The sequence below is a fragment of the Podarcis muralis genome, chromosome 8 (assembly GCF_964188315.1).
Source record: "Podarcis muralis chromosome 8, rPodMur119.hap1.1, whole genome shotgun sequence".
NCBI lineage: Eukaryota > Metazoa > Chordata > Lepidosauria > Squamata > Lacertidae > Podarcis > Podarcis muralis.
The window spans coordinates 41,899,111-41,912,277 of NC_135662.1; the positions used below are offsets into that span (position 1 = coordinate 41,899,111).

The 13,167-nt window shown below is 39.8% G+C and overlaps 1 protein-coding gene across 5 annotated transcripts in view; it reads left to right on the forward strand.

Moving 5' to 3' along the window:
- Nucleotides 1-6,318, forward strand: part of KLHL14 (kelch like family member 14) — a 62,357-nt gene extending 56,039 nt beyond the window's left edge. For all 5 annotated transcript variants that reach the window (XM_028737075.2, XM_028737072.2, XM_077933069.1 and 2 more), the window contains 2 exons: nt 1,186-1,343; nt 3,007-6,318. In XM_028737075.2, coding sequence (XP_028592908.2) covers nt 1,186-1,343; nt 3,007-3,147 — 299 coding nt within the window. In that variant the 3' untranslated portion in view covers nt 3,148-6,318. The remainder of the gene's footprint in view (nt 1-1,185; nt 1,344-3,006) is intronic.
- The last annotated feature ends 6,849 nt before the right edge of the window (nt 6,319-13,167 follow it).

Below are 13,167 nucleotides of genomic sequence, written 5' to 3' on the forward strand. Positions count from 1 at the left end.
GTGCTAACATGCTATGATGGTGTATGTTACTGTATCTTTAAGATGACAGAATCTTAAGAACATGACTGTCAAGTGATCTTGTTCAGTTAGAGAAGGTTAAGTTCAGTTGATGGATGTTGTACATATATGGGTGTTTGGGGGTTTTTTGTTAATAAATTATCTCTTCTAAATTGCTACTTTGAATCTGGAACAAAGAGAGGCAATGCATGATGCCATAAGTGAGATACATTGTGTGAAGGTTGTTATAGGATATTTGATGGCTCCACATCCTTTATCTCTCACACATGGAAGGAGAAGCTTGTGTACAATGAGAAGAGAGAAAAGAGAAAATATGCATGTTTTAAACACTGGAAGAAGTTTGAGTAAAGCAAGGGTGGAGAGACCCTGAGAAGAAAAATTTCAGTTTTAAACAATAGCAGAGGCTTGAGTTAAGCAGGGATGGAGAACACTGAGAGTTTTTTGTTTTATTTTTTACAAACAGCTTTAACAAGGAGAAATGGAGATAGGTATAACACAGAAGCTATAGAGCCTTTCCCACCTCCCTTCTCACTGTACTTAAATCTTGTTTTAAGCTGCTACTTTCCCCTCTCAGTATCACCCTCTGATCTTCTCAAATTTCTGCCATTGTTTAAAATGGCCACTTTCCCCCTCTCATTATTTCTCCATTCTTGCTTTACTCATATGTCTACTATTGTCTAAAATACACACCTTTCTTCCCTTTCATTGTTTCTCCCTTATCTCTGTACTCTAATTTCTCCTTCTTCCATTCTTCAGCTGCCTCGTGTGAGAGAGATAAAGGGCAGGGAGTGCTCAAATATTCCATAGTACCTTCACATTTCAGTCCTGGTATTTCACTCCTGGTATCATGAAGTAGAAAAAACATTCTAATCTCACATATCAGTAACTCCCCATGAATGTTCTTTGGCAACTAATGGCAGCCAATATGTTGTTTATTATTAAGGAAAAAAGCAAATGTTAGCTCAATGCTGAAGGTTGTGATGAAGATGTCAAAAGGAAAGTATTTCACTTTCTTACTTTAAGAGGTTTTCTCCTGTTCTTTACAATTTAGTCTTTAATGATGAACTTACTAAGGTGGGCGAAGTTTTTTATGTCATTGATGAAATACCATGTGCTCATTCTCTTAAAATAAGTGGCTTCACATTATTTGATAATTGTGTTGTACAGGTTTTTCGCATCTTGATGTCATGCTCGTGGAATGCTATGACCCAAAAGGTGATCAATGGAATATTTTGCAAACTCCTATTTTAGAGGGTCGCAGTGGTCCTGGCTGTGCAGTTCTTGATGACAGCATTTACCTTGTAGGAGGCTACAGCTGGAGTATGGTATGTATCCCTTGTCCGTACAGGGATCTCACAGTTATCATTTGAGAGCATGCTGCAACCATTCTGCGGGAATGATACATATCTAAATAAATTGCTGTCAGAATCTTTGATGTATGGAAAATATCTGGCTGATTTATAACCTGCTTTGCAAAATCAGTAGTCATTATTTCTTTTTAAGCTATTAACATCAATCAATCAATCAATCAATCAATCTCCTTTACTGGCTTAAGAAAGTGCATCGTATACATGGATCAGAAGACAACACAGTTGATGAAATACAGTAGGAGATACTTTAGGATAAAACTGTCCAGATATCATGAGGTACAAAGATAGCTCTTAGGACCCATGGTGACGTAATTTCATAGTGTCATTTAAAAATCTTGCCACATTCTCCACAATGCCATTACTACAATTGTTCAGCAGATAAGGCACCATGGAAGTGTCAGTGCGATAAATCCCCTCCTTCAATACTTATCAATTTTTTTGCATAACATGGGCAGTAAAATAAAAAAAGTGCGATGGATTCGACATATTTTGTGCCACAAGGGCAGTATATTTCAGAGTATGGGATTTTTGAGAATCTACTTTGCAAAACTGCAGGTGGTAAGATCTTGCGAGGGAATATGGAGTGTCTTGGCCAAATGAAGGTAGTATTCCCAACCCCAATGGGGAACAGGTTTTGTTGGCTGCACTGCAAAGGGTTTGAAATTCAGTCTCTATAACGGTAATTCTTCACTTGATTGCCTGGAATGCTTCCAGTTGTGGGAGCACAAGTAGTGACTCAAGTGATAGGCCATAGGTTCCCATTTTGCTCTCAATGCAAGCTAGCCTTTTGGAGTGGCAGGCTTATGCCAGCATGTGGAAAGTGAAAGAAGCTGGATCGGACATGAAATGTAGGCAGAGTCAGAATTTTATAGTGGTGAGCCACGCTTTGGTTTCCAGCAGCCTTTATCCAGTTTCCAGACACATGGCTGCAAAGCTATTTACGTGAGAATGAAATTCTGAATTGAGGGGTGATATTCTAACCATGCCAAGTTGTATGTGCAGAATATGCAAACAATCTATGCCACAGTTATTTATTGCCTTCGTGAATTTGTCCTTTATTCCAGATGTGAACTTTATAATCAAGCAGTTTTACTGCTTTGAGAGGAAAGAAACTAAGTATATCCCCAAAAGCATGGGGAGAAGAGATGATGTGGGGGAATCTGACTATTCTTGGGCGCTATTATCCAGGCTGGGGACAGAGATTGGTTTTTACCAAGCCCCTGGCACTCTGTCATGATGCATTGCGACTCCTGAGAAGGAGGAGCAGCAGCAACAGCTATTGCCTCCTGCATTCTCTCTCTGAGTCTCTCACAAAGAGAAAGCAGGGTTGCTGACTAGATTATCTATTATCACTTCCAGCATCCTGCCAAACCCCCCCAATTGACTGTCAGGAGCTCAAGCTCCCACTATCTTGCACTTGGCTCACCCAAAGCCCTACTTTCGAGATGACTCTACTATAGTTTTTTTGAAGTTATGACTAAATCAAGGCAGTGTGTGTGCATCTTAGTTGTAAAGGTTGCAGAGCAACCAAGGACCAGTTGTTTTCTAGTTGAAGCTGTTCAAATTTTGCTTGGATGTCATTTATCTGTTACCTCAACAACACTATGTTGTCTTACAGGGAGCCTACAAATCTTCTACCATTTGCTACAGTCCTGAGAACGGAACCTGGACAGAGCTAGAAGGAGATGTAGCTGAGCCCCTGGCAGGTCCTGCTTGCTCCACTGTCATACTACCTGCGTGTGTGCCGTACAATAAATAACATACAGGAAGTACTGAAATGAACACTGTTAAATGATGGGTGACTTAACTATTTTAAGGGACAGAATTCCTGGTACTACATACAACAAGACCCTATCCCCAATACCTGCATTTATGATTTAAAAAAAGGACTAAGTATAGTTCCCACCTCAGACAGACCGGTATCTTGTCAAACAAGTAGCTTGAAAGCATGGAACACTGCACATGTTAACAGATGACCATTTCAGAGTGATCCTCACGTTTCTCTGCTATAAACCCTCATATCAATTCTAAATTTAAAGAGAATAATTCTAAAGATCCAAACACTGCCTGAACGAACAAAATTACTATTGTGCATTGTATTTTACCTGCATGGGATCTGTGTTGAAGTCATGGTGATGTTGCTCACAATTAATTCTAAACTGAGATGCCCAAATGCATTGAACTGCAGAATTGCTTCCCCATTTTAACCCTAATCTGTGGCTGCTGACATGTTCTGCAAGTAACACAACTTAAGAAGACAGATCATAAGAGAGAATGCTTCTGTTCTGAACAGATTGGCCCCTCATATAAGTCTGCTCTGAAATCCCCATGCCTAAGTGTAGGAAAAAAAGTGGAAGTTTTTCAGATGTGTCACAATTGAGGTTTTAGGACTGGTGCCAATCTTTGATTTTATTTGCACTAGTGTAAATCCAGAGTAATCCATAGAACCTGATTTTATTATTCTGTATATTATTTTGTATTATTCAGATTTAAACATTCTGGCCTATACAAGTAATTCTTGTTTTTTTTAAGATTTAAATTATTCTTTAAATTAATTCATAAATTTCAGATACAAACTAACAAATATTTGAGTCATTTTGACTAATAGATTTGTTATTTTCCCCCATTTAACACCAAAGAACAAATTCTTTCTTAAAATGAGGATTATGTGGTATCACATATCATTGGCAAGTAGCTGTAATTCCTTAATCTGATCTACACTGAAATATTTATAAACTAGCTTTGCACCTGTGCTGAAAAGAAATATGGGCATAGAACTACCATAACAGGTATAAAGTTGAGTTAAGCTCAACTCAATTCCAATAGGCAGTGCAACTGAGGCAATTTTGAGCCCAGAATGGGAGGGGTGTTGAGGATAAACATGCATTTGTGACCTTACAAGGAGAAATGTAGGTGGGAGAGGTTTGGAGCAGAAAAGCAGTGGGTGCAGGAACAGTTAGTATGCCTCCCAGTTTATAAATTGCACTCTCTAGAAGCTGCTGATTCTTTTAAATTAAAAAGGGCCATCAGGGTTTAGTCACACTAATGTTTAACATCAAATTAGGCCCTATATGTTTTCTTCTACTTTAATGCAGTGGTACCTCAGAACTCGAACGGCTCCATTCTCGAACATTTCGGCTCCTGAACGCCAACAAACCGGAAGTAAGTGCTCCGGTTTTCGAACGTTCCTTGGAACACAGACGTCCAACATGGCTTCTACTGTGCAAAAACCTAGCTGTTGGCCAATCGGAAGCCGTGCCTCGGAACTCAAACATTTTGGAAGTCAAACAGTCTTCCAGAATGGATTCTGTTTGAGTTCCAAGGTACCACTGTATTTGTCATATTTGTGTAGCGTGCTAGACACAGCTATTTCACATTAGTGCTGTGCAAGGCTTTTGTAGAATGGGACACTTTGGCCCTACCTATCTCCATCCAAGTCCCATTGGGCGTCTTGCACAGGAATAATGAGTACGGGCATAGGAATATGATTTGATTCCTACTACCAACTCCAAAGCCTATCCTTGCAAGGGACGCGGGTGGCGCTGTGGGTAAAAGCCTCAGCGCCTAGGACTTGCCGATCGAAAGGTCGGCAGTTCGAATCCCCGCGGCGGGGTGCGCTCCCGTTGCTCGGTCCCAGCGCCTGCCAACCTAGCAGTTCGAAAGCACCTTCGGGTGCAAGTAGATAAATAGGGACCGCTTACTAGCGGGAAGGTAAACGGCGTTTCCGTGTGCTGCGCTGGCTCGCCAGATGCAGCTTTGTCATGCTGGCCACGTGACCTGGAAGTGTCTTTGGACAGCGCTGGCCCCCGGCCTCTTGAGTGAGATGGGCGCACAACCCTAGAGTCTGTCAAGACTGGCCCGTACGGGCAGGGGTACCTTTACCTTTACCTTACCAATGGATGGAAATAAATTTTCTTTTTTTGCCCTTCTTAGGACTCTTATGCCAAATCCTACAAGCTGCACCACCCCTTCAGCAGCCAGTTCACACACTAACCTATAGTCTGTATGAAAAATAAAATTGTCTATTCAGAAATACAAGACAATATAGAATCAAATCTAGTTTTACAAAAATAAACCTTTATGTTCAAATCTCAGACGTGTAAGGGAACAACAGAGAGGCACAGGGTACAAGTAGGCAGAAGTCATACATCATAGTTGACCAAAAGGAAAGGTAGGAAACTCAAACTATAAGACTTAGGCTACTAAGAAAGTAATAAAACTGATAACAATAAATACTGGATTTCTTAATACTACTGCTACTGTTGTTTTGCTAATGCTAATTCCATTGTCGTCACTTGCAGAAAACTAGCAGAGATTCAGTCTCTTCAAATGTTGCAAATGAATTGTTTAGGGAACTGTATCTGAAGGGAAAAAAGGAAACATAGTGAAGTCCCTGTTACAGAGTTCCTGAAGCTGGAGTGTTTGTCCCGGAAACTCAACCCATTTTTCTTACGTAGTGCAATCTCTGTTAGTTTTGTATTTATTTGTGTTGTTCCGATCAAAAAAATTTACTTGTAAAATAATACGTTGTGCAATCATAACTTGGGGGCGGGGAGGGTTTTTAGAAATCTATATGTATATATAAATATATGGAAAGGAAACCTGTTACCACTCCAAATGAGAGAACATTTTATGGCGTTTAAAAATACCAGGACTTGCCACTATGTTGTCCCATGCCACTGCTAAAATGCCACTTTAATGGGAAAGATGGGGGATTTCTTGTCCGTTTAAAAGTTCTTTTTTTAAAAAAAGACAAAGATAATTAAAGCATTTATGAGGAATATATGTAAATCTTTCTAATTTTTGGGAAGGCATGACCAAGGAAACCAACCAAGTAACCAATAATGTAAATTTTGTACAGTACTAGAATGTGTAAATGAAGCTTGCTTGTAGGGCGAGGGGACTTTAAATAAAAACTTATGTACTAATGCATCTGTCTGACAAATCTCTGCTGCTGAAGAGTTTAAATAATCTAACATTTAATGTTTTGAGATCCTTTTGTCACGTAGGTGTGTGAACATTTGAGTTAGGTGAGTAAATGACTGTGTAGGCCTATTCATAAATACATGGAAGACCAAATCTTTTGAGGGGTTGAATGTCATTTTTTTTTTTACACCTTCTTCTAAAAGGCCAACTCCAAAGTCTATCCTTGCAACTGAGACCTCGTCTCAGAAAGAAAGAAGGCAGCAGAATGTGCAAGTAGCTGTATATTTATATTTTAAAAATAATTATCGTAAACTTAAGAGAAGCTGGTGGTGTGGGGGGGGGGAGAGAAATAGAACAGGACATTTCATTTTCTTCTTGCTTTGTTGTAAGTTTTTAAAATTTATGGCACCCAAAGAAGGCTTACTAGTACTGGAGGTCAGAATGGTTAGTGGGAGGGGAAGATGCACTAATGAATTCTAGAGTGCTTGTAATGCCATAAAAGATTCAGTTAATCTGCAGCATAGATGTTGATCAGTGGAACTGAACTTGGCTCCCTGGACCTTGTCAGATTTATTCCGTGCATGTCAGTGTTCCACACCAATTACAGATTTTAGAAGAGGCTGTCATGCAAAACTCTGTGCCCTAATATATAAGCCAACTCAAATGTAACTAAAATTAAAATCTGACTGTGGCAAATCTCTATGATCCTGATATATGAAAATCCAAATAAATTATTTGTTCACAGAAATGAAAAATAACTTCAGCAGGAAATTTCAAAAAATTACTTATGCAGGATTAATCCAGTTCAATGAATGCATCTTGCGTTGATTAATAAAGCAGCCATGAATTGCAAAGTAAAACTACAGAAGCTGTGCAAGGACATTATCTTTTGTATCCCTTACTGAAGCAAAAGAAGAGCATATACCTCACAGAGAGACGTGTCCACTCAGTGTATTATTTTAATTGTAAGGTACTGAATATAAACACATTTTTATTGCATTGTTATCACATTGGCTTAGCCTCTGACCAGCTGTGGTTATATATTTTTTCATTCATTTTACTTCTCTGGAAAACAAAAGTTGCTATTTTACAAGTCAACATGGTGACTTAACCATGGCTCGGCTGCGTTTATTTTCCCTTCTGCTCCTTGTTCAGAAGCAATGCTATTCCTCTCTTCCATCTCCCCTCACATTTATACACTTTCTGTGTAGTTTTTGGATAAATGGCTTCGTGCATCCCATGATTCCAGACTGTTTTGCTTCCTAGTTCACTGCCCAAATAAATGCTGTAAACGTAATGAAATAATTTGAAATGTGAGCAGTGGGAAGAGATATTTTCCCTCTCCCACTAGATAAGGTGGTGTCATTAGATAAGTGGGAGAGGTATATTTGCTGCTGTTTTTCCATTAAGAAGGGAGATGGGTTGAAAGGAGGGGGTGAGTGTGTTGATCCCTGCCCTGTTTCACTGACAAATAGTGCCTGGAAGTCACTGAAGAAGTCACCTTGCCCTATATGATTGCAGAGACTGTATACTTTTGAAGCGCATTCTTTCCCTCAGAGAATTCTGGGCATTGCAGTCTACTCCTCACAGTCTTCCAATTCCCAGCAAGCCTCAAGAAACTACAGTGTCCAGAATTCTTTGAGGGAAAGAATGTGCTTCAAATGTGCTTTGAAGGTACTGTGTGTATGCAACCACACTTTTGCGTGGCTGGAATGTAGCCTTCTGTGCAAAGGTGAGAGTCACATCTATTGCTCAGACCACTTTTGCATCTGAGCACATCCGTCACTGGCAAGGGGCCCCCAGGTTTCCCCAAAGGGACTGAAGCTGAAAAAGGTCCCCCACCCTGGCCATAGGTCTAGCTACACTGTGAAATCACAGCAGCCTGAATTCTAAAATAGCTGCTCAAGGCTTGCAAGTGCTCCCAATATTTGAAGTGAACATTGTAGGTACAAGATGGGGAAAGTGGACAGATTGCAAAACCCATTTCTAGCTCTTGGCCAGATATAATACTAACACCAACAGGATTAGAGTTTTGCTCTTGTATTATGCAGGAGAAGTGTATGCTATAATTGACAGGGGGTGAAGGGCATTTCCAAACAGCATTTAAAAGCCACACAGACTATTTTAACTCTCAGACCAAATTAGCTGTGACACTTGTCAGATGGTTAGCCCTGGTATGGAAATGTTTGGAGCTGATTTTTTTAACAGCAGCTGGTACTGGGGTGGGCTCAAATCTCTTACACCAACCCCCTGCCCTGGCTGAAGTCATGGTCAAAATTTGCCTGCCTCTATTTGCAATGAAAGAAAAGCCGTCATTGGCACCAGCTGCAAATAGCAGGTGTGGAAGGGGCAAGCCTTAGAAAATATTTGTGCCCAGTCTGCAGCTACCCTTTGTATATATGCAACTTTTGATAATACTAACTGTCAAAGAGAAGCAGCATCTCAACAAGGATCACTGGATTGGGGCTACTGAGCTTCTTCTGATCCAAAACAGGATTTGATGTTGATACTTCATTAGCAAAAGAATAATATATTTGCTCTCCCACAAAAATGATGACTGCTCAAATCTTCAACTGGCATAAGTTTCGCTTAATGTAATTTACCCCCCTACATATGTAATAGGTTGTCTGAAGTATTACAATTATGAACTAGATTAATGATTAAATTCATGGCATTCCATATTAATGTGACACTTCTGAACTACACAGTACGTGTGTTACAGCATTTGGCTTTTAGAATTCACAAATGTAATATCATTCACTGCCGGGATCAGATCGTAGAATTCCATATGCTTATGTGTCATTGCTTCACTTGAATACCAGTTTTTCCCTTTTGTTATGTGAGTTTTGTGTATACATCATTTTCTAATTCCCTGTAGTAATATTTCTGTGTAATATTTAATTACCAGAACATGCAGTTCTATACCAGGTGAAAGTACTCATATTTTTATACATAGTTTGGACACAATCTTTTTCACATATAAAATAATTTGCAAGGTTCCTGTTCTTTTTCATTTGTACACAGAACCTAAAGGTACATGACCCATCTTTTTCACACAAACAGAATAAAGGAAGAAAAGATTTGCATACAAACAAGATGATCTTAAAGGAATATGCATTATTCTCATCTCCCATTGGTTGTGTACACTCTTAGTGGGACTGGTGGTGAAAAAACACGGGCATTTCCAGATTCAGAAAGGAGCAGCTGCCTGATTGGAAAATTCTGACTCAACCCCAAATTCTTGATTCTGGTTTCTGAAGTACCAAACAACAACAGCAACAACCATCTCCTGAAATACTCTTGAGAAGCACAGGAAACTAGATACCGTAGTGATTCTGCACCTGAATTGTCTATGCCTAACTCTCTTTTGCCTAAAAAGTTTAAGATGTAATCTTAGAATCCATCAATGAGACTTTCTGCATCCTGGTAGACCTAATTGAATTGTGTCTGCATATATTAATTAGATCATCTCACACCTGCAGATCCTGGAGATTGTAATTGAGTGCTTATCTTCACTTATCCTAGTAATGAGGTGTTTACCATGATCTATCCCCAATCTAAAAAAAAATTGTAGCATGTTTGTCCATAAACCACCGAGCCCTTTGAATAGTGGATGAACAACACCCTTACCATTGTTCTCATCCCATCCCCCTCTGGTTGGTTCTTACTGATAGTCCAGATTGCTACTGCATTGTTTGGTGAAGGATTTCATCCTTATTGCTGTGATTCTCTCTGCCAACATACAGAGGGGGGTGGGGTTGAGAAAGAAAAGAGTATGATGACTTCAAGGAGACAGTGAGTGACTCAGTGCAAAAAGGGTAAATTTCGTCTGCATATTCCTAACAGCGGGGACATTCTGCACATCTCCAGAGTGCACTAAGTGATGCAGTAAACCAATAAATTAGAAGAATGTAAATTCTTTAGTAGGAATTGCACACAGGGGAAAATGCTTCCTCATCCTCATATTTGTTTTCATGGAAATAATGTACACTCTTTCTAAAAATCAAACTGGTACAAAGCTGAGTAAGACATCAAAACCAGTTATAGATATTACGCTGAACTGCAAAATTTGCAGTAGTATCCTTATCTGTTATGATAAAATGTAAGAGTGATCACACAACATAATCAAGCCTCAAGTAGAGGAGTTTCCTCTCCTACAGTTCCATTACTCTCTGTCTGTCTTATTTATTTCTCATTAGATAGATTTAATTATATACTAAAGGGCCAAGTGGCCTCTAATATTAATTTATGGTTTGCTTTTTATAAGTTTTCCAGGACTGCAACTTGTATAAATAGAGTTCATTTCACTTATCTAACAATGCAATCCTATTTTCTACTGATGTCTTTTTGAAATTGTTCCAGTGGGGTATATTTACAGTGGTGTAGCAATGCTATTGTACTGAAGCTAGCAGGGATTTGTAGAACACCACACCAGGGAAACAATACCAGTGCAAGGGGGGAATTGATGGGTGTGGTTCGAGAGCCAGAAGTGGCCAACTTAGACTTCTATCCTTCCTTGAAGGCCATTCTGACTGCCTATGCCAGGCATAGGCAAACTCGGCCCTCCAGATGTTTTTGGGACTACAACTCCCATCATCCCTAGCTAACAGGACCAGTGGTCAGGGATGATGGGAATTGTAGTCTCAAAACATCTGGAGGGCCTTTCACCTATGTCCTTCCACAGTTCGGCTTCCATTCTTAGACCGAGGTAAATTTCGCAAACCAGAACACTACTTCTGGTTTTCTGGAGTTCGTAAACCGAATGGTTCGTAAACAGGGCTGTTCTTAAACCAAGTGTTATGTACTGAGTTGAATAGGATCCCAAATGAAGCAGTCTGATTGGTCCTAGAACAATAGGATTCAGAATGCAGCAATCTGATTGGTCCTAGAACAATGCAGCAGTATGATTGGTCCGCAGGAGCCACCCAATCCAGCTCCAGGTGGAAGTGAATCCACAACCTGATTGGCCTACGGGAGAATCATGGAATTAGCCAATCACGTGCAGCCCAGTGTGTAAATAATGTATATAAAGCAGATATTGTGGGGGAACTTCCATTCCTCCTCACCACTATGAGCTGAATAAAGAGCATGAAATCCACTCTCGACTCCGAGTATATTTCACCAAGGTACCACTGTACTTCATTCCCCAGCAGAGTGGGAGAGCTTTGCACAGCTTCATAGGGCCCCCTTCAAACTATTGACAAGAGAGGGAGTCCAGGTTTGCATCCTGAACATGGGACTCAGAAGTCAGGGGGATTGTTTCAACTCAGCTCTAATTGTAATTAAAGCACACTCTCTGGAGGGTATAATGCTAACCCCAAGTTACACAGGCTGCACAGGGATAGGTTGAGCAGATCCCCTTGCACTGGCAGAACAAACATTTAAGTTGGTGTAGTGCAGAGCTTTCCAAACCATGTGTCATGACACGCAAGTGTGCTGACCTTGTGAATTTGCTCTCACTGTCCATACATCCTTGTCCATGTGGGCCTGTCTCAGGTGACCAACACAGCAATTTTAGTAATATAATTCTGCTATGTTATGTCTCTACATTCATTTACATTTGCCAGAAATATACTTGTATCTCTTAGGATTTCGACCCTTACTCCTTTAAAATGATTGCAGGATGTGAAAAATGAGCCCCTTTCACCCCAAAAAATTAATTTCACCCATTACATTAAGAAGCAGGTCTGCACACTTTCTATCTTTCAAGGATTCTATGCCTGACTGCATTTATGTTCTCATTTAGCATCTCAAAATGGGCACTTTCTTTCAAGAAGGATTACTGCATGAATCACCTGCTTAGTTAATCTGACTTATTAGCATACTGTCACCCATTAACTGCATTATAACAACTATAGTTCTTACTATTCTCCACCACCACTCCAAAGCAGATTTCTCCAGGTTTGCAAGGGCATTTGTTGCTTTCTGCCTTTTGCAAACCGTGGTATTTACCAATCCAGCACAGTATCTGCTAATAATTTTGGGAGGGATGAAATCATTATGAATACCCTGCAGAGCTCCCTCACATAGGCCATAATCTTTCCTGGTGAATTATTGGAAAATATTTTAAAATCAAGTCCTTAATATGGCAAGAAGCCACTTTGAAATCCAAGCAGTTCTCAGGCATCTCTTCAGACTCCAAAATAAAGACACGGAGGAGTAGAATTACAGATTTCTTTTTCTTATGTATGGTAATTCATAACAGGCAGATTGGAGCTAACATCCCTAGTAGGAAAATTAACCATTCAGAACATGATCTTATTGCTCACAAATATTTTAGGTGTATATTGCTATTCACAAGGGCACACACTTTAGAATTCATTTAAGATTTGTGGGTTCTTGGAAGCATGATTCCATTAGGTAAGCATGCATTACAAGCTAGGAATATTCTTCTTCATAGAGGTGATTCTGGAAACGGTAGGTGCATAAAAGATTAGGAGAGATGGGCAAAGCCAATGCCTGCGGTTCTGTCTGAAATTTTTATGGCGAGGACCAACTTCAAGAACATTTCAGTTGGATAGACTACAATCAGCCACTAAATCAATATATTGGCCCTTTAGATAAGTCATTTGATTTTCCAAAAAAATGAGAGATATTTCCATTGTCACATTTTTGTACAGTAGTTGCATTTTTAAAAGAATGCAGAAGAACATTGGAAGCAGCCAAGTAGCTACTTTTACATCCCACTGTGCATGCACAAGCCACAAAATGGAATCTGCTGGAAAAATTGGAGAGGTTAAAAATATATGATCCCCTTCACACATAGCTTACATGAAGGGGCTCCACGTAGTTAAATGGGTGGTGGGTCTGCAATAGGCAAACTTACACACACAGACCTCTATACATGTAGGCT